The 22,433-nt window shown below is 35.0% G+C and overlaps 1 protein-coding gene across 5 annotated transcripts in view; it reads left to right on the plus strand.

The window, feature by feature from the left end:
* PTBP2 (polypyrimidine tract binding protein 2) overlaps positions 1-22,433 on the plus strand; it is an 84,070-nt gene that overhangs the window by 30,100 nt on the left and 31,537 nt on the right. For all 5 annotated transcript variants that reach the window (XM_069573639.1, XM_069573640.1, XM_069573641.1 and 2 more), the window contains exons 4-7: positions 12,543-12,715; positions 13,677-13,820; positions 19,489-19,653; positions 19,744-19,854. In XM_069573639.1, coding sequence (XP_069429740.1) covers positions 12,543-12,715; positions 13,677-13,820; positions 19,489-19,653; positions 19,744-19,854 — 593 coding nt within the window. The remainder of the gene's footprint in view (positions 1-12,542; positions 12,716-13,676; positions 13,821-19,488; positions 19,654-19,743; positions 19,855-22,433) is intronic.

Here is a 22,433-nt window from a genome sequence, read left to right on the forward strand (position 1 = left end):
TTTACAGTAACTTTAACTTACAGTAAATTTCAAATGATAGAAAGTTGTATCTGATTATCCTGGGATTTAACTAGAAATAAAAAACAGTAAGAAATCTATAAATATTTAGAAATTTCCATAATTCTGTACAGCACATGAATCATAGGATATTTCTGATTGAGTAAAAATGAACACACAACAACATTGTATTTTCTTGGAATATAGAAGAAAATAGAGAAATATTCCCCACACCACCTCCAAGAAGTGCCTGGGGGAAAATAGTTTTGTACCTATATTAGATACTTACCTCTTACCTACCTTTGTTGGCTCTATATTAAAAAAATAACGGTTTAAAATTCCTTTTGAGAAAGAAAAAACATAAATTACTGGTAGCGGTAGTGGAAGTGGAGGTATTACTATAGACCCTATACAGTGATCTGTAGATCCTTGTTACAGGATAATAAGACAGTATTACAGGCATCAGTAATGCCAATAAATTCAACAAATGAAATAGAGAATTTCCTTTATAAATCTAGTTTAAAGAACTGATATTTTAGATTACCTCTCTATATATTAATAGATAGTATTATAGGCATCAGTAATGCCAATAAATTCAACAAATGAACTAGACAGATTCCCTTACAAATCTAGTTTAAAAAACTGATATAATAGATTACCTCTTATATATTATTATAGATATAGGTTATCTTTATATCTATTATCAAAATTGAATTTTTAATTAAAGTGTTAGTCACTCAGTCGTCTCTGAGTCTTTGCTTTGTGACCCTGTGGACTATAGCCTGCCAGGCTCCTCTGTCCTTGGATTCTCCAGGCAAGAGTACTGGAGTGGGTAGCTATTCCCTTCTCCATGGGATCTTCCCAGCCCAGGGATCAAACCTGGGTTCCCTGCATTGAAGGCAGATTCTTTACTGTCTGAGCCACCCCGGAAGCCCTGAGCTATTCTTCACAAAGATTACTCAGGCATAGGTGATTTCACTGGTCAGTGGTTTTCTCTTGAAGGTGATTTTACTCGGGTATCCGTGGTTTCACTGTTGAATTGTATGAAATGTCAAAGAAAAATAATAGCCATCTTTTAACCTTTTAGACAAAGAGAAGAATGCTCCTTAATTCACTTTATGAAGCTACTGAAATAAAAATCTAACAAAGATAATATAAGAAATACAGATTTCACACTAATACTTTTATTTACATAAATGTGGACATTCTTCACAAGATATTAGCAAATCACATTCAGCAGTATGTAAAAGATAATTCATGATGACTAATTGAGATTTACCCCTTGATTGTATGGTTTACCAGTGGCAAATGAACTCTACATAATCACAGTAATAGAATAACAGAGGGAAAAAAATCATCAGGTTAATAGAAGCAGAAAAAGCATTTGACAAAAAATACAGCATTTGCTCATGATAAAAAGTTCTCAGAAAGCTAACAGAAAAGGGAACTTCTACAAGATACACAGAGGGATCTACTGAGAACCTACAACAAATTTCATTCATGATAATGGAAGACTGAATATTTTCTTCTTAAAATTAGGAATGAAGTAAGGATGTGTCTTCCCAGACTATTTCTAGCTTTTACTTTCTTTAAGGCAAGTAAAATAAATAAAAAGCATAAAGTTTAGTAGGGAAGAAGTAAAACTGTCTTATTCATAGTCAACATGATTTTTAAAATAGAAAGTTCAAAGGAATCCAGGTGATTTTTTAGAACAGATACAGGATACAATTCAACATACAGAGATAGTTTTTTTGTGATAGTCTTAGCAAATTTTTGGAAAATGAACGTTTTAAAAATTCATTTACAGAAACTTTAGAAAGAAAAAATATCAAAGAAGAAATTTAACAAAAAGTTGCATGTGTTATACTAAGGAGACTGAACTTTTTTAGAAAACATTTGCACTTTAGAAAGGATGTTCTGTTTGGGTGTTTTTTTTTGTTTTTTTTTTTTTTTTAGGAGGCAGAGGCAAATTGGAGATATCAAGGTCCTTAATTTTAGAGTCTGAGAAGTAGAATATGGAGAAAATGATGTATCAAGAAATTAGAAGAATTTCTGAGTTGGGAAGTAGACTTTGATAGAAGTATTAAGAGTTTTGGCCTGGAATCACTGGGTAATGGATAGTACAGTAGTTCCATTAACAAAAGGAACAAAGTAGAGAAAGTGATTTGATTTTGTTGAAAAGAAAGAACAATCTGTTAATTGTCTTTCTTTTTTTAAAGTATATTTAGAATAACAGTATAACTAAAGAGTGAATCAAGTCTTTTTGTCATGATGGAATAAAGTTTCTTAAAGCCTGTTTTAACATAAGAAATTTATATGCATTCAGTTTATTTTACCTTTTCTGAACAGAGGACACATTGAGTTTTAAATTTTTGTGTTTTTCCTAACATAGATGAGGGTAGGGTCTATGTATATGCAGACAGATGCCAATTTGAATCATTAAGACCTTTGAAAACCAGTAGCTGTATTTAGCTAGAAAAATATACAGTTGTCATCCAAATGTCTCAAAAACAGACTTTACAGACAAATATTACTAGGACATTTTTATCATTGTCAGATGCAAAATAGTATTTCATTTTTATGTTTCAGCTTTTTCCATGTCTGTTCTGATTGACTTTACTATATAGAATTCTTGTTTCCAGTAGCATGTCTCAGCAGCCTTTGCCTGTCTAGACTGTGTTCCTCTACAGCTATATTTCTGTCAAAGAAAAAAGGAATTTTAGAAGTGGAGGAAGTTAATGTTATTAGAAACTTAGTCTTGGGGAAATAATCATACTCAAAACTATTTTGTGTTAAACTAGTTCCTTTAGAAGTTAAACATTTCAAAGACACAGCTCTAATGGATTGGAATTGGATTTTATTGGAAGGAATGTGTAATTATTTGAAAGTGGGGAGGAGGCTTGACAGTGGTAAGATAGGGTCTGTCTTGAGTCCATTTTATATAGGTATGGAAATGAGATACCTTTTTAAGTTAGGTGTGTTTCCGCCAGTATAGTATCAGGATTTATTATTTCTGAAAGTATGACTTTTTGTTTCATTACATTATGTGAATCATTTTACAGATTCTGTTACATGTTACTCAGAACTGTTTGAGATGTGTCTATTTTAACTTCTATATACAGATGTTTTTGATACGATGTCATTTTATTTTATTGTAATGTTTTGAAAATATTCCAGCACATTGTTTCGGTTTGAATCTCTATGAGGGTCCTAATACCATGTCCTCCTGCATAGAGGTGATGAGAGCCTTCCTCTGATATAGTCTGCATGCTTAGTCGGTCAGTCGTCAGTCATGTCTGACTATTTGTGACTCTATGGAATGTAGCCTGCCAGGCTCCTCTGTCCTTGGGATTCTACAGTCAAGAATACCGGAGTGGGTTGCCATTTGCTCCTCCAGGGTATCCTCCTGACCCAGGGTTGAACCCACATTTCTCCTGTATTGGCTGGTGGATTCTTTACAGCTGAGCCACCTGGGAATCCCCTTTGTTGTCCAGTCACTCAGTCATGTCCAACAGTTTGCAGCATGCCAGGCTTCCCTGTCCTTCACCGACTTGCAGAGTTTGCTCAAACTCATGCCCATTGAGTTGGTGATATCATCCAAGCATCTCATCCTCTGTCATCCCCTTCTTCTTTGCCAGCATTAGGGTCTTTTCTAATAAGTTGGCTCCTCGCATCAGGAATATTCATTGGAAGGACTGATTCTGAAGCTCCAGTACTGTCCTTTAGCATTGACTGGTTTTATCTCCTTGTAGTCCAAGGGACTCCCAGGAGCCTTCTCCAACATCAGAATTCAAAAGCATGAATTCTTTGGTGCCCAGCCTTCTTTATGGTCCAACTCACATCCATACGTGACTCCTGGAAAAAATCACATCCATAGCCTTGACAATAATGACCTTTGTCAGCAAAGTAATGTCTCTGCTTTTTAATACACTAAGCTTGTCATTGCTTTTCTTCCAAGGAACAAGCATCTTTTAATTTCATTGCTCCAGGCACCACCTGCACTGATGTTGGAGCCCAAAAAGATAAAGTCTGTCACTGTTTTCATTGTTTCCGCATTTATTTGCCATGAAGTGATAGGACCGGATGCCATGATCTTTGATTTGGAATGTTGAGTTTTAAGCCAGCTTTTTCACTCTTCATCAAGAGGCTCTTTTGTTCCTCCTCATTTTCTGCCATATGGGTGGTGTCATCTGCATATCTGAGGTTATTGATATTTCTCCCTGCAATCTTGATTCCAGCTTGTGCTCCATCCAGCCCAGCATTTCTCATGATGTATTCTGCATATAAGTTAAATAAACAGGGTAACGGTATACAGCATTGACATACTCCTTTGCCCAATTTTGAACCAGTCCGTTGTTCCATGTCTGGTTCTAACTGTTGCTTCTTGACCTGCATACAGGGTTTGCAGAGGCAGATAAAGTAGTCTGGTATTGCAGTCTCTTTAAGAATTTTCCAGTTTGTTGTGATCCACACAGCCAAAGCCTTTAGTGTAGTCAATGAAGCAGATGTTTTTCTAGAATTCTCTTGCTTTTTCTGTGATCCAAAGAATGTTGGCAGTTTGATCTCTGGTTCCTCTAGCCTTTTCTAAATTCAACTTGAACATCTGGAAGTTCTGGGTTCACGTACTGTTGAAGCCTAGCTTGGAGAATTTTGAGCATTACTTAGCTTGCATGTGAAATGAGTGCAATTGTGTGGTAGTTTGAAAATTGTTTGGCACTGCCTTTCTTTGGGATTGGAATGAAAACTGATCTTTTCTGGTCCTGCGGCTATTGCTGAGTTTTCCAAATTTGTTGGCACACTGAGTGCAGCACTTGCACAGCATCATCTTTTAGGATGTGAAATAGCTCAGCTGTTATTCCATCACCTCCACTAGCTTTGTTCGTAGTAATGCTTCCTAAGGCCCACTTGACTTCGCACTCCAGGTTGTCTGACTCTAGGTGAGTGATCCCACCGTTGTGGTTATCTGGGTCATGAAAATCTTTTTTTGTATAGTTCTGTGTATTCTTGCCATCTCCTCTTAATATCTTCTGCTTCTCTAAGGTCCTTTATTGTGCCCATCTTTCCATGAAATATGCTCTTGGTATCTCTAATTTTCTTGCAGAGATCAGAATTATTTAATAGTCTTTCCCCTTCTGTTGTTTTCCTCTATTTCTTTGCATTGTTCACTTAGAAAGGCTTTCTTATCTCTCCTTGCTATTCTTTGGTACTTTGCATTTACATAGGTATATCTTCCCTTTTTTCCTTTGCCTTTCACTTCTCTTCTTTTTTCAGCTATTTGTAAGGCCTCTTCAGATAAAAATTTTGCCTTTTTGCATTTCTTTTTCTTGGGGAAGCCCCTAGCCCCCTGTTATTTTCCAAGTCATGCATAAGTTACATTTGGCAGCTAGGCTGTGCAGCTACACAGAAATAGAGTTACAGGCAGGTTTTACAATAAACCTAGTAAGATTTTTTTTGACATCTGTTGGAATTAACTAACAGCTAAAAAGTATTCTCTATCAGTATATACCTACATTTCTGGTTAACTGTTCTTTGAAATTTATTTTCCCATGTAGGGATGGAAAGATAAGAAAGATAAGTATGATCATTTATTTTCTTTAGCTCAGAGTCTTTGTTTTTTTAAAGCTAGCAGCTTGTGTAACACTATGCTTTGCCTTGAGGTCTAACTAAAATTTTTAGTCATACAACTCAATACCAGAGAAATAACTCAATGAAAAGTGGGAAAAAGACCTAAACAGACATTTCTCCAGAGAAGACATACAGATGGCTAACAAAGACTTGAAAAGTTGCTCAACATCGCTCATTATTAGAGAAATGCAAATCGAAACTACAATGAGATATCACCTCACACCAGTCAGAATGGCTATCATCAAAAAATCTATAAAAAATAAATGCTGGAGAGGGTGTGGAGAAAAGGGAACGCTCCTGCACTGCTTGTGGTAATGTAAATTGATTTAGCCACTATGGAATATGGTATGGAGATTCCTTAAAACACTAGGAATAAAAGCACCATATGACCCACAGTCCCACTCCTAGGCATATACCATGAGGAAACAAAAATTGAAAGCGACACATTGTTGATTGCAGCGCTATTTCCAATAGCTAGAACATGGAAGTAACCTAGATGTTCATCGACAGATGAATGAATAAAGAAGTTGTGGTACATATACACAATGGAATACTACTCAGCCATGACAAGGAACACATTTGAGTCAGTTCTCATGAGGTGGGATGAACCTAGAAACTATTATACAGCACAAAATAAGTCAGAGAGAGATAAATATCTTCCTGTAACGCATATATACAGAATCTAGAAAAGTGATACTGAAGAATTTATGTACAGGGCAACAGTGGAGAAGTAAACATAGAGAATAAACTTACGGACATGGGGAGAGGGGAGCGGAGGGTGAGATGTATGGAAAGAGTTAACATGGAAACTTAAACTACCAATTGTAAGATAGACAGCCAATGGGAATTTGCTGTATGGCTTAGGAAACTCAAATGGGCTCTGCACCAACCTAGAGGGGTGTGGGGTGCAGAGGGAGATGGAACTTACAGAGGGAGAGGATAGATGTGTATACACCTATGGCTGATTCATGTTGAGATTTGACAGGAAATAGCAAAATTCTGTAAAGCAATTATCCTTCAATAAAAATTAATTAAAAAATAAAACTATTTGGGGAAATAAATTTCAAACTATTTTTAGGGTTAAAACTGCATTGCCTTTCAGTTATCATATTTGATAAATGAAGTTACTAGTGCTTTTTTATAAGTGCTTGTATCTGAAAGACTTGGAAAATGAAAATAAGGAGAGTATACTTAAGTTTTGTTAAGTAATTTTCACTGAACAGATGAAGTATGTTTTGAGATTTTGCACTTCAAGGTGGTATATACAGTTGGAAGTATACAATTAGAATATTGGTCAATGAGATTAAAATAATGGGCATATAGAAAACCTTTCTCTGGAGTGTTTATATGAGCAAGTAAGGATAGAAAGAACATGGAGACCAGAACAGCTTGGGGCACTCTAACCACTTTGAGACATAAATGAGTTAGCAGAGGGGTCAGTGTGTGTGTGTGTATGCTTGCTTGTTGTGTGCACTCAGTTGTGTCCAACTTTTGAGACCCCATGGACTGTAGTCCGCCAGGCTCCTCTATCCACAGAATTTTCCAGGCAAGAATACTGGAATGGATTGCCATTTCCTACTCCAGGGGATCATCCTGACCCTGGTATCAAACCCAGTCTTTTGCACCTCCTATATTGGCAGGCAGATTCTGTACCATTGCACCATCTGGGAAGTAGCAGAGAGGTCCACACAGGTATCAAATGAATCAGGAATTAAGGAAACTGGACATGAGTATTGGGGTGCTGTGAGAAAAGAGATTGGGTAAGATGAGAGGGCCCATGGCTCTTTGACCACCTATGGATTTAACAAATAACCCAGAATCTTGGTGAGACCTTTTGTGTTAAAACTACAAGTATAAAAGCCACTAGAAAATAAACCGTGGAAAATTCTGAGAGAGTTGGAAATACCAGACCACTTGACCTGCCTCTTGAGAGATCTGTATGCAGGTCAAGAAGCAACGGTTAGAACTGGACATGGAACAACAGACTGGTTCCAAATAGGAAAAGGAGTACATCAAGGCTATATATTGTCACTCTGCTTATTTAACTTATATGCAGAGTACATCATGAGAAATGCTGGGCTGAATGAAGCACAAGTTGGAATCAAGATTGCTGAGAGAAATATCAATTACCTCAGATATGCAGACACCACCCTTATGGCAGAAAGCAAAGAAGAACTAAAGAGCCTCTTGATGAAAGTGAAAGAGGAGAGTGAAAAAGTTGGCTGAAAGCTCAACATTCAGAAAACTAAGATCATGGCATCCAGTCCCATCACTTCATGGGAATGAGATGGAGAAACAGTGGCTGACTTTATTTTGAGGGGCTCCAAAATCAATGCAGATGGTGACTGCAGCCATGAAATCAAAAGATGCTTACTCCTTGGAAGACAAGTTATGACCAACCTAGATAGCATATTAAGAAGCAGAGACATTACTTTGCCAGCAAAGGTCTGTCTAGTCAAAGATAGTTTTTTTTCCATTAGTCATGTATGGATGTGAGAGTTGGACCATAAAGAAAGCTGAGCACCGAAGAACTGAATCTTTTGAACTGTGGTGTTGGAGAAGACTCTTGAGAGTCCCTTGGACTGCAAGGAGATCCAACCAGTCCATCCTGAAGGAAATCAGTCCTGAATATTCATTGGAAGAACTGATGTTAAGACTGAAACTCCAATACTTTGGCCACGTGATGGGAAGAACTGACTCATTGGAAAAGACCTTGGTGCTGGGAAAAATCGAAGGCGAGACGAGAAGGGGATGACAGAGTATGAGATGATTGGATGGCATCACCAAGTAATGGACATGAGTGTGAGTAAACTCCGGGAGTTGGTGATGGACAGGAAGGTTAGCATGCTGCAGTCCACGGTGTCGCAAAGAGTCGGACACAACTGAGTGACTGAACTGAACCGAGAAAACAAAAATCAATCAAAGAGAAAAAAAGATGGGCTGGGACTGATCAAAAGTGAAGATGTTCACTAGAACTGAGGTAGAAAACTTTGTAGTTTATTTTGGAATGTTCAGTTAGAAACACTGTCTGTGTCTTGTTTTGAATTTGTGAGTAGAAGAACATCCTCACTAAGCTTTTGCTTTTTAAAATGGCATATATGGGAACTAGTATAATTCAAGACTTCTACGGTTTATATGCAGCTTATCTATATCTGTTTTGCATAAATTCTTAAAATTTGTTTTAATTATTATTGTTTTTACATACCCAAACCAAAAGTTTTGGGATTTATATGGGATTATCAAGGAAAAGGATTGTGGAAAGAAGTCCAAATTAAACTGGGGACCACTCAGTTGTGCCTTTTTCTTTTTCCAGGGTTGGAGTACTTTTATATATGAAAGTTAGCTTAGTTATTTTTAAAGAAATTTTCATTTCTCAGTTTTGCATTCTCATAGTAATTAAGACTTTCATGATACTTTGCACTAAAATATGAATATGTGAAGGTCACCCTTTATGAAGTTATTAGCTAAGAGGAGTTTCAGGTAATGCAAAGAGTCTAAGTGTTGTTAGTTTCATGGCATTTGGAAGAAAAGAACAAATACTCTCTAGCCATTATATGTTACATAAAGTTTGTCTTTAGAGTCTTCCAGTGGTATAGTGGGTTGAAAGCACAGACTTCAGAGTTACACTTTTGAGTTTTAATTCTTTTTCTGCCATTTCCTGTCTTTACCACTTTTGTAACTTCCTGGCCTTGAGCAACTTCAGAAGCTCTTGTTTATAAATGGAATTGATAGGTCATAAAAGCAATCTTAGAATTATGAAGTACCTGGCCTGTACATTGCTTTCAGTGAATGTTAAATATAAATGCAAATTTTTTATAAATCTTAAAAAAAAAAACCCCAAACCAAGTTGTCCTCTTCTTTGACTGTGAAAGCTGTCCCATCTACTAAACTTTATTTTTCAGTTGTTTTATTTACTCTCTACTGTCCAGAAATCATGCAACACAAAATCAAACAGTAAACTCTTCTATTCTTTTAATAATAGGTTTAGGCAGGCTTTTGCCTTTTAGAAATTATATTCAAAGAATTGTTTGATAAAGGAAGAGTGTTTCTCTCTCTGTGTAGTGATGGGTAGTATTTTTATTCTGATTTTTTTCCTTTGCTTTTTCCTGAAGGAAAAAGAGGCTAAATTAAGAGAAATAGAAAGTTGCTGTTTGAGTTTCCTGATACTATAACGTATAACTCATGTGACTGTAGGTTGGCCTATGAAGTATTCATTCTTGTTATTCAAATGAATGTACAAGAACACAATCTCTAGAAGAATATGCATTTGTTATGTCAGTTGTATGTTTTATGGCATATATATATTTTTTGATTCCCTGATTTATATTATCAGTTAAACAGACCCTATGATATTGTGAGATGCTACAAAATAAATTCAGCCTGTTCCTGATAAGTTCAGGTGCTTGTGCAGGAACAAGTCTTCCTTATTTATGAAAGGAGGTGTGGAGAGCTTTTTATAGTTTTTCCTATTTCTGGAGTGATGAAGAGCTAGCCAGCAAGATTTTTCTGGTAATATATAGTAGTAAGTATCTGGAAAAATGTCTATTTCTGCTTTATTGACTATGCCAAAGCCTTTGACTGTGTGGATCACAATAAACTGTGGAAAATTCTGAAAGAGATGGAAATACCAGACCACCTGACCTGCCTCTTGAGAAACCTATATGCAGGTCAGGAAGCAACAGTTAGAACTGGGCATGGAACAACAGACTGGTTCCAAATAGGAGAAGGAGTCCGTCAAGGCTGTATATTGTCACGCTGCTTATTTAACTTACATGCAGAGTACATCATGAGAAACGCTGGGCTGGAAGAAGCACAAGCTGGAATCAAGATTGCTGGGAGAAACATCAATAACCTCAGATATGCAGATGACACCACCCCTATGGCAGAAAGTGAAGAGGAACTAAAAAGCCTCTTGATGAAAGTGAAAGTGGAGAGTGAAAAAGTTGGCTTAAAGCTCAACATTCAGAAAATGAAGATCATGGCATCTGGCCCCATCACTTCATGGGAAGTAGATGGGGAAACAGTGGAAACAGTGTCAGACTTTATTTTGGGGGCTCTAAAATCACTGCAGATGGTGATTGCAGCCATGAAATTAAAAGACGCTTACTCCTTGGAAGGAGGGTTATAACCAACCTAGATAGCAAATTGAAAAGCAGAGACATTACTTTGCCAACAAAGTTCTGTCTAGTCAAGGCTATGGTTTCTCCAGTGGTCATGTATGGATGTGAGAGTTGGACTGTGAAGAAAGCTGAGCACCGAAGAAATGATGCTTTTGAACTGTGGTGTTGGAGAAGACTCTTTGAGAGTCCCTTCGACTGCAAGGAGATCCAACCAGTCCATTCTGAAGATCAGCCCTGGGTGTTCTTTGGAAGGAATGATGCTAAAGCTGAAGCTCCAGTACTTTGGCCACCTCATGCAAAGAGTTGACTCATTGGAAAAGACTCTGATGCTGGGAGGGATTGGGGGCAGGAGGAGAAGGGGACAACAGTGGATGAGATGGCTGGGTGGCATCACTGACTCGATGGACGTGAGTTTGAGTGAACTCTGGGAGTTGGTGATGGAAAGGGAGGCCTGGCGTGCTGTGATTAATGGGGTCGCAAGGAGTCGGACACGACTGAGCAACTGAACTGAACTGACTGAAGTAGAACTTCCTAGTTTTCAGTTCAAAGTCATCCTACGCAATTTTTAAATGCATTGGCTGTATAAACTTGAATGCAACTCTTAAACTGTGACTTAATTGACACTTCAAGTTGTATGATATATCAGATGAGTTCACATATCTCTGATCATCCAGTAAAATCACTACAATATCACACTCTTCCAATCCTCTGTTATGTTACTTTTAATCTCATTACTGTGCTTTACTTTCTCCATAGCGCTACCACTCTAGAAGTTATCTACCTCATGTACTAGGTGGGCCATCTGTCTCACTAGAACATCAGGACTCTTACTGCTTGCTGTCATTGATGTACTCCAGAATCTAAAATGTCAGACATTTTATTGATACTCAGTAACTGTTTAAAGAGTTGTTGTTTGAATAAATTTTAAGGACACTTTTAGAAGATCAAGATGGTCTTAGTTTTATTGTATTGAGTGGGGGTATGTACTGTGAAGTACCAAAATTTGTATACAAAAATGGAGTATACATGTATATATCTCTCTGTGTAAGAGTTTTTCATTTTAATAGATTCTTAGAACTATCCTTGAGTCAGGTGATATTCTGTTTATTGCATCTTTCATAAGTTTTGTGTTTGTTTTTTTGTTTCTTGTGTTTTGGTATAGTTTTAGAATAAAGGTAGGCAACTAATTTGTTGTTCAAATATATCACTCTGAAGCTCAGAGTAACAGAAAAGATAATCAAGTCCATGAATGATAATATAATAGGTAGATGTTGATAGTGATAAAATATTTAGGTAGAGGAATCTAAACCATACTGTGGGTTGACTGCATAATAATTTTTAAAGCATTGTCTGGCTCCATTTTTTAGAACATTTTCCAATTTGAGCAATTTGGAATTTTCAGGTAAAATACAGTGTCCCTAATTTTTGCTAAGTCAAAATTTTCACTGTTTTTGTATATTCTTTAGTCTGTTAAGATGATTGAATTGTAAAATAATTGTTTTGTATAACCACTGACCATTTCTTTATGAAATTTCATTTTAATGTTTTTGATTGTCACTTGTTACTCTACATATGCTATCCAGAAATGTCTCTACCCGATAATCTTAATTGATGAGATCATTTGGTAGTAATTGGTGGATGTGAGTTTTTTCCATTACTCTGAAAACCATGTTTTTAAATTTTTAGGAAGTATCACAAGTATGCTCAGCTATGTTTTTAAGTTCTCGATTGAAGTTTGTTTTGTGATTTTTTTTTTAACACGCGTAAGATAAACAAAACTGTCTCTTTACTTTCTTTCAGCCAATGGTAATGATAGTAAAAAATTCAAAGGAGAAGATAAAATGGATGGTGCTCCTTCTCGTGTACTTCATATTCGAAAATTGCCTGGTGAAGTGACAGAAACTGAAGTTATTGCTTTAGGCTTACCTTTTGGTAAGGTGACCAACATCCTTATGCTGAAAGGAAAAAATCAGGTATACTTATTTCTGGACTTAGAAAATGTTAAGCTCCAAACTATCCAGCAAGTGTGATTTAGCTGTGGCCTGATGAAATGATAGTTTATATTATTATACATAGTAGGTTACTTTTTTTAAGGAACATGACAGAAGTTTTACTCTGACTTTTCCTGGTAGCTGTGTATAAGAAATTAATGCTAGGGAATTAAAATGAGTAAGTCACTATAGTTTTCAAATTTTGCTTCGTAAATTCACTTTAGGACTGTAGCTAAACTATTGTTCAAGGAGATTGTGGGAAATACAGATGAAATACTTTTTTTGTTGTGGCTTTGCTCTTTGTAATATCAGAAATCAGTAGGGACATTAGTATCATCTTACCTTTTAAGCTTATCCCAGGAAAATATTTATCTGATAGCATTAGAAAAAAATAGTTATTAGTCCCAGATATTCTATACTGAATAGATATATCTGTAGCAGTAGGGTCCAGGTGTATTAAAAATCAGATTTTATTTTAAAGTTCCTAATACCATTTAGAAGAATTTAGAAGAATTTAGAGAAATTTAATGCTCTCTTAAATACAGTTAATACCACTAATAAGATGACATTTAATTTTTTTCTTCTACTAGATTATAAATGCTTTAAAAATGACTTGGAGATCTCATGTTTTCTACGTTAGGCATGGTAAAATTCTGGTTCTAGAAAATGTTTGGATTTTATTTTCTCTAGCCTTTTTTGGAGGAGTTAACATTTGTAATGTATGGAAATCAGAGGTGGAAGGCAGAAATACTGTGTACGCTAAGAGCTTTCTACTGAGGTTAGCTTTAGTTGTATTTCTAAGCTTCAATAAGGATTTCTGATTCTACCTATTAGGGCAATTCTCAATAGTGATTTTTTTAATGAGCCCAATAGATTACACAGATATTGAAGTTTATTTGAATTTAATTCATAGTATTATAATTTTTGCTATTTAAATCTTCAGGCATTTTTGGAACTAGCAACAGAGGAAGCAGCTATTACCATGGTTAATTACTATTCTGCTGTGACACCTCACCTTCGTAACCAACCGATTTATATCCAGTACTCCAATCACAAGGAACTAAAAACAGATAATACATTAAACCAAGTGAGTATGTGTAGGTTTATAAACAAAATGTCCTAGAGCATATTAAGACTCATATTAGGAGAAAAATTTTAACCATTGAGAAGATTTTTGTATGATCTTATTAATTTTTTGTTGTTGCTATATTTTCTTGCAGTATGTCTCTAAGTATTAAACATTATGTTACTTTACAGAACATATGTGCAGTCTTTTATCTTCATATTTTAAATTAGTACTAGATAAATAGTATCTTTTCAGTTTTTTTAAGGTTCTGGTCAAAGTTCTTTTTCTTTGTACATATTAAAACTTGTATAGAAACTGTCTGAGGTAGGACTTAACTATAAACTGTTTATACAACTTTGATTAGATTTAATGTGTGAAATTCAGTACCTTTGGTTATTTGACTTTTTATAGGTTTGAATTTCTTATGGATAAATTCCTATTAAAGATGAATTAATGATTTTCCTGGAGGGAAATATAAGAATTGAGAATATATGAATGTGTTGATCTTTTAAATATGCAAGGTAGAAGTTTCTAGTTATATAAAATTAATGTTTCTTTAGAAAAGTATCATAGAAGAGTGGATTTAGATATAAACAGGATTGCAGTAAACAGTGAATTAGAAACTTTAGCTCTTTTAATGTAGCTTTTAGCTAATTATATCTGTTTTAGTAAAATATAAAACTCTGGCTCTTGCGTTAGCAAGTGGAAAATAATCCTCACAAAATTTAACCTTTGTAAAAAATAACTTAAGATCATTTTGATAATATATGAACAATAAGCTTGTGAAACTTTTTGCCTAAAAGATAAGGCTAAGATTTCAGTGTTTTTTTTTGAAGTTTGGTAATTTTTGTTACTTTTGAACCAGAAGTTGTACTTCTTACAGTTTATCAAAAGAAAATACCTATTCTCTATTCTTTTTACTTAAAGTGGCATTTAATATCCCAGTTGGGTTTAACATACTAATGTTTTCAGTAAAGTAGTGAATACATTCTCATTTTAAAAGATTCAAATGAAAAGAATGGGAAAGGACAAAGATAAGGCATCTGTAGATAGATGTCTGTGGTGGGGCTTGGAAGGGGGGCTTGTAATTTCAAATAGATAACCAGTGGAAGCCTGATTGACAAGTGACATTTGAGTAACCTCAGAGATTAAAAAGTAAAACACTTATTACAGTTTTGGTTAGTTTTGACATAGGAAATAATCAGTGCAACGGTCCAATGTTCCTTCTGTTGAAAAAAAGGTTACAGCCATATTTTTGACTTACAAAAGTTCTTCTTTGATAGCCTTTTTTGTATTACAACTGGTCATTGTTTATGAACACTAATTAATGGTATTTTTAAACACTCCGCTATCTTTTACTTTCCTTAGTATTAGCTGTATGTTTATCTTGCTCTCTTTCTTCATCCCACCCACTCTCATTGCCTGTTTTATATTTCAGAATGGACAGTTAGATTTTATTGGACTTTACATGCTTTCCTCTAGAGTAAAGTAATGAGTTGGATACTGAGCTGGGATCCCCCCAAATGCCAAAGAGGTCTTTACTTTGGCCTTTAAAACCCTCTTTAGAGTTTCTGTTCTTTTAAGGGGGTGTTTAGTTGTTGATTTTGTTTTTATTAAGTTGGTTGATGGTGAGGAGGAAGAAGAGTTTAGCTGTTTGTTAGCCAGGCTTTCTGTTAATCCTTTTATTTTCACATTCCATTTCACCTCCTTCTGTGTACCTGCCAGTTTCTAATTTGATTCCTATGGCTGCTACCAGTGCAAACGCTGTTTGATATATGTTCACTGTGTCTTCAGTCCATGCAATTTCTGTGTTCCAGGAATATGATAAAATTATTCTTGGCCAGTGATGACCTCTCTTCAGTGTCTGCATTTTCCATTTTATATTTATTTACTGGCATTTTAATAGTGTTTTTTTTATAACAAAAGAGAGACGAATGTGTACGTCAACCATGAATTCTTCTACAACGTTTTATCAAGTCGCAAGTCCTATGAATTCACTCTTCTCAATATCTGCCCAGTTTTCATTTCTTTTTTTCTACTTCAGTTGCTTAGACACAGCCATTTCTTAGCTATATAATAATCTTACTTAATAACTCTCTTAAAGTGAAGTGAAGTTGCTCAGTCGTGTCCAACTGTTTGGCGACCCCATGGACTTTAACCTATCAGGCTCCTCCGTCCATGGGATTTTCCAAGCAAGATTACTGGAGTGGTTGCCATTTCCTTCTCCAGGGGATCTTCCCAACCCAGGGATCAAACCCAGGTCTCTTGCATTGTAGGCAGACGCTTTACCGTCTGAGCCACTAGGGAAGTTAGTAACTCTCTTACCGATCTTTAATTTTTGTCTTGAATACTTTCTCCCTAGTACAAATGTGTGTCTCTCTAAAATGCACAGATCTAACTTGCTCCCCTGCAGCAATTTCTTTTCATGCTCAGGATAAAGGCCCTGTCTGAGATGACTACTGTTTCTGTCTGTGGCTGCTCCCCCCTCCATTTTCCTGTGCTTCTATCTCAGTAGTAATGATAGATCCTATAACTTGGCATACCTTCTCTTATTTTGTCTTTGGAGGCCACTGTTTCTGTGATGTAACTTTTGCCTGAAATATTGTGGCCTGCCTATGTTTGTGCCAAGTTTCCATCCCACACTTCATATGACCAGTTGTTAGACATCTTCAAGTTTCCATAAGCCAGTTTCCTTGAAAGCCATCCTCTGATCTACAAAGTGGATTAGGTTTGGGTTAAGAACCTTTAATGCAATTTAAAATCACTGTGAGATATTGCCATGTGCTATCGTATTGGATACAGTGAGGTAATTCCAAGTGTTGAAACAAATGTAGAAAAGCTTGAACTCTTATAAATAAGTGATGGGAATGTAAGTTGGTAGAATAGTTTTTAAAATCTTCATTTATCTGCTAAAGCTGAGCATATTCTTGTTCTTTGACTTGGTAATTTTACTAGTCACATATCTGAGAAAATTTATATATATGTGCATCAAAAGATATGTATGGGAAAGTTCATCACACAGTATATGTAATTACCCAAGTCTGGAAATGATCTAAATGTTGAGCAGCAGTAGAATGTGTATGGTATATTTATTTGTTGGAATACTCTCTGGCAAACCATTTATATAACTGGGAGAAAACATGTCTGTGGCTTTTGGAGGGTTGGTAATGTTCTGTTGTTTATCTCAATAGTGCTTTCACAGATACGGTTTATTTGATATTTTATTGAGCTTTGTATACTCATGATTTGTGTCCTTTTATGTGTATGATTGTTTCAATACAAAGTTTAATTAAAATCTAGATTGGCAGGTCACTTCTGCTCCATGAATATTTTTAAAACATGTATGAAACATGAATGAAGTTATTTGTTAATGATAATAGAGAACATAATTGTTAAAAAAAAGGAAGATGTAGAGAGTGAATATAGTATTGGAAAGAAAAATATGCAGTAGATAAGTGCTTATATGCTTGTATGGAGTATATATGTACATACATGCTTGAATATGTAGGTGCTGTCTCTGGAAGAATACCCAAGATTATTGTGAGGGTTCATAGGGGAAAGCATACAGGATGAGTAAGTTGCAGAGGAAAGTTAACTTTTTATACTGTTTGGATAGCATACCATGATCATGTGATTCCTGTTTAGAAAGGTATTCAATTATTTGATTCGATTATTTGAAATAGCAGCAGCAGAGTTGTTCTAAGTTGTGATATTTCCATGCTTATTATAATAAATGTATGTAGACATGTTCACTCGGAGAAGGCAATGGCACCCCACTCCAGTACTCTTGCCTGGGAAATCCCATGGACGGAGGAGCCTGGTAGGCTACAGCCCATTGGGTCGCGAAGAGTCGGACACGACTGAGTGACTTCACTTTCACTTTTCACTTTCATGCACTGCAGAAGGAAATGGCAACCCATTCTAGTATTCTTGCCTGGAGAATCCCAGGGACGGGAGCCTGGTGGGCTGCCATATATGGGGTCACGTAGAGTCGGACACAACTGACATGACCTAGCAGCAGCAGCAGCAGACATGTTCACTAATGAATAAAGTGATATTGCAATGAGCTACTTAAAATACTTCATTTAAATTTTTATTGGACTAAATATGTTCAAATATTTAACAAACATTGTTCTAGAAATACTTTCATCCCTCTTTTATAATAGCTATAATAGTCGTGTAAATGTGTCCATGGTATTAAATATTTATCATATTTCAAAATGTTGGGTTTTAGTCACTTTAGCTAACATAAATTTATAGGTCATGTTTTATTTAATTACCATTTAGATGATGAAGTTTGACTAGATGAGTGTGTGATCTCTTTGAGATTATACTATGTGATTTCCTAGCTATAGTATATATTATTTCAATGAAATGAGCATCCCCTCACCTTTGTTGAGATATAATAGGCATATACATTGTGTAAGTTTTAAGATACACAACTTATTTATTTGATTTATTTATGTTTTGCAAAATGATTACCAACACCACTTTAGCTAACAGGTCCAGAAAAAAATGTGACTTCATGAATTTGGGGGTCATATTTGCATAGGACCATGCTAAACTCTGTATTGTTTCAATATTGGTATGTGTGCTGCTAAAGGGAGCAGTGATCCTTCCTTATACATAAGTGTTCTTATTTCTTTGTGTTTGTCTTCCTTTTCATTTATCACTGTGCTTTTTTATATATATGCCTGTTCATCTACCAATACAACTTCTTCAAACTATAACGCAGCATAGAGGTGTTAGTTACCATTATATTTAACAGTTATTTGCCTTTATAAAGGTTTTTTGACCCCCAGATAAGGTAGAAACAGTTATTTCCTTGTCAGTGAATCTGTCAGAGAAATAATAGAAAAGACATAATGGTAATAAAGGCAGTCTTTTTGGAGCATTTAACATAGATTTAGTTGATATATTTCCTAAAAATACTGTATTTTCTCAATTCATGTATATTTTTTTCACTTTTTAAAATCTCAAAAGATGTGTCTTATAAGTTGATCTGTCATGGTTCAATTAGCAATATCTTAATAGTTCTACATAAAAGGATAGTGCATTTTACCATTAATGATATATTAGAAATAATAACATGGATGGAAAAGATTATTTATATTTATCTTAAAGTATTCCTGAAAATTTTATGGCTGTGTACTGTGGTATACATCAGTTTCTGTTGTAAAAATTTTGGTTTCAAAAGTTACGCTAGTATCAAAAAAAAAATTTGTATCTGAATGTTTCTCTTTTAGGATTTATTAGAAATAATAAGCTTTATAGGAGTTCTTTTGGATAATCTAGTAATTTCCTTTTAAGGTTTGCTGTTTGCCTTTTTTATGGAATGAATAATGTTAAAGTTTCATTGTTCTCTGAAAGTTTCTGTTTAAAACATTTTCTGAATCTGTCAGACTACATCATGTTGTTTTGAGAATAAATTATGTGGCATATCTACCTTGTTCAGCATTGGTCCCAAACCCTCAATAGCTGTTTTGAGGTAAATACTAGTATAATACTTGAATTGTAAACAAACAATATATGGCTTATGGCAGGTGCTTAAAAGTGTATTCACTGAGCGAGTGTTAAATGTTTTTAAATCTGTATGTGTTCTAGAAAAGAATTTCATACTGTAGCATGTAGCAAAGTATAAGTGAATATACCAGGAATGTTTCTAAAGTGCTTATGTTTTGATTTTTAGCGTGCTCAAGCGGTTCTTCAAGCTGTGACTGCGGTCCAGACAGCAAGTACTCCTCTTAGTGGCACCACAGTTAGTGAGAGTGCAGTGACTCCAGCCCAGAGTCCAGTGCTTAGAATAATTATTGACAATATGTATTATCCTGTAACACTTGATGTTCTTCACCAAGTAAGTTTAATTTAATTTCCATTTTATCTATAAAATGGAGAAATAATAATACAGTAGATATAATTTGTTTTGGTTTTAATATTTTAACAGATATTTTCTAAGTTTGGTGCTGTATTGAAGATAATCACATTTACAAAAAATAACCAGTTTCAAGCTCTTCTCCAGTATGGCGATCCAGTAAACGCTCAACAAGCAAAACTAGTAAGTCTAGGTTTTTTTGAGAGCAATAATTTTCAGTGGCAGATATATATACACACACATATGTATGTAATTAATATCATTAATATGATTTATTATTATTTTATATATTATTAATATTATGTCAGTAACTAATACTGACATAACCTAGCAGTACCATATAGCATTTTAGATGACACAGATTAGTGTCATAGAGATAGTATTAGAAAGTTTAGTATTTGTGATAAAAAGAAATACTTATTTTTAACAGTTGTCATATTTGTAGTTATGTGTAATATAGGCTTATATTCTGCATTTTTGTTTTATTTAGGTTCAAATGCTTTGTGCTCTTGAGGATATAGCAGGATTATATTATGCATGCATACCTATATAAGATTTTACATTTTCCAGTGGGAGTTACTTATTAGCTGTAAGGTACTTTGGCTGAAATATATCTGTACTCATGTGGCTCAGATGCTGTAATAAGCTCACAGTTGATTTCCAGTATTCTTTTTAAGTATTATTTTTAAAGATAGGTTTTTTCAATATGCTTTTGGTCTCCTTTTTATTCCAATACGCTCTTGGTCTACTTTTTATTCCAATCACTTACGTTTTTGTTCTTACATATGGAGGGTAAGAAACTATTCAAAGCAGTAAAATTTACTCATGTCACAGCTACCTTTGAAAACTGCATACCAGTCTTTGTCTTACTTAAATCTTCCTTTGTCTCTTTAACTTCATGTGCTGTAGTATAATATTGTTATTTTTATTCCACTATTACAAAATTAAATATTTATTAAGTGTGTGTAAAGTGTTAGTCACTTAGTCATGTCCGACTGTTTGCAACTCCGTGGACTATAATAGCCTGCCCCAGGCTTTTCTGTCCATGGAATTCTCCTGGCAAGAATACTGGAGTGGTTAAACCTTTAAATTAGCAGTCTCCACTTAAAATTGTCTTACTACCTCTTTTTTCTCTTTCACTCTTTTACTTTCAGATTGATTATGGTGCATTACTTCAGTGCTTCCTCCAGATCAAGATAGCTTGTTTGAAACCAGGCCATTTTTAGCTACTGTTTCATTTCCATTCTTAGAATCTCATTTGGGGAGCAGAAGTAGCTTCAGATAGCAGAAAGACTTTACTAGTAATAATAGCATAATTGAAATGATTTACCAAGTGCTATTATCTCATTCTTTTTCTGACTACTCTGTATTGTAAACTGAACAGGAATTTTTCCTGTTAGCAGATGCTAAGATTCAAAGAGGTAAATGATTTATAATGTACACATCTGTAAAGTAGACATTTTTTCAGTCTGCTCTTCTCCAGTATATTTCTACTCAGTGGTTCCCAATTGCATGATCTAATCATATTTCCCTTTTCAGGAATAAATTAGCAATTATAGCGTTATTTTTTCAAAAATAATTATCTTTCCTAACATGCTTCAGCCCTCCAACTTTGGAGATACGTTATATTTAAAGAGATACCAAAATAATTGTGGTTATGAGGTTTGCTTAATAGCAGACAGTCTAGAAGCCATGTTCTTGATGGCAATTTTCACAACTTCAAACAAATTTAAATATAGCACGCATTTTTCTTAATGTGAAATATTTTCTGTCATTCCCTTCTGATCCAGAGGAAGACTGTTTAGTAAAGGACCAGCGAAATGGAATTTGTTTCAAAATTGTACCTCATTTGGGCTATGTGATGGGGAAAGTAGTTTATATATATTTTTCAGTATTTAATAGGTTTTCATTTAACCAATCTTCTGCATAGAAAATAAGCATTAAACTACCGGCATTTGTGAATGTTTATATACACTCAGGTCTTCTCTACAAAAATCTACAAAGAGAGAATTACTTTGTTAAGCTTTTATTCTGGTATCTGAGCTCACTATATTTCACTCATTAGTGAAGAAAAAAAGGAATCTATTTTCTAATCTTGCTTGTCCCATTATCTTGTAATCCAGACTCCTTTTAAAACCTATACTTTTGATGACTCCAGTATTTTTTCTTCATACCTTATCTGGACTATTGAGTATAGCCAGAGAATATCACATAATCTAACCAGTTGATACCAGTTTAAACTCATCAGCATTAACTACAAATAGGCCCTCTACTCTGCTTGCAAAGTCTTACCACGTTTCTTTAGTCAGCATGTTCTCCCGTTTTCCACAATTGTCTGTATCAGAAAGAAATTTGTCTTTCTACCAAGTCGCTTTTCACTCTTACGACCTTGCCTACTCCTTCTCAGAAAAAAAATAGAAACTGTCAGATGGAAACTCTTACCAGCTTTTCTCACAAAATATACTTATACCCACACGTTTCTTTTTTCTAGATATAAGGCATAGATATTTCTAAGACCAATAAACACCAGTTACCACCCTCTTCTGCCTCTTAGGAGTCTTTGTACTGTTATCTCCCCTTTCCCTACTTATTGTAATTTGGTTTCATTGTAATTTGGTTTCAGCACCCATTTGCTCAACAGATTCTCCCCAGTGTCACCAGGGATCACTGGAGTAGCTAAATCTCAACAGAATTGTTCAGTCCTCTCTTACCTAACCTCTAGGTAACCTTTCACACTGAATCTTAAAATCCTTTTTTTTCCT

Source organism: Ovis canadensis, chromosome 1 (genome assembly GCF_042477335.2).
Source record: "Ovis canadensis isolate MfBH-ARS-UI-01 breed Bighorn chromosome 1, ARS-UI_OviCan_v2, whole genome shotgun sequence".
NCBI classification, from domain to species: Eukaryota; Metazoa; Chordata; class Mammalia; order Artiodactyla; family Bovidae; genus Ovis; species Ovis canadensis.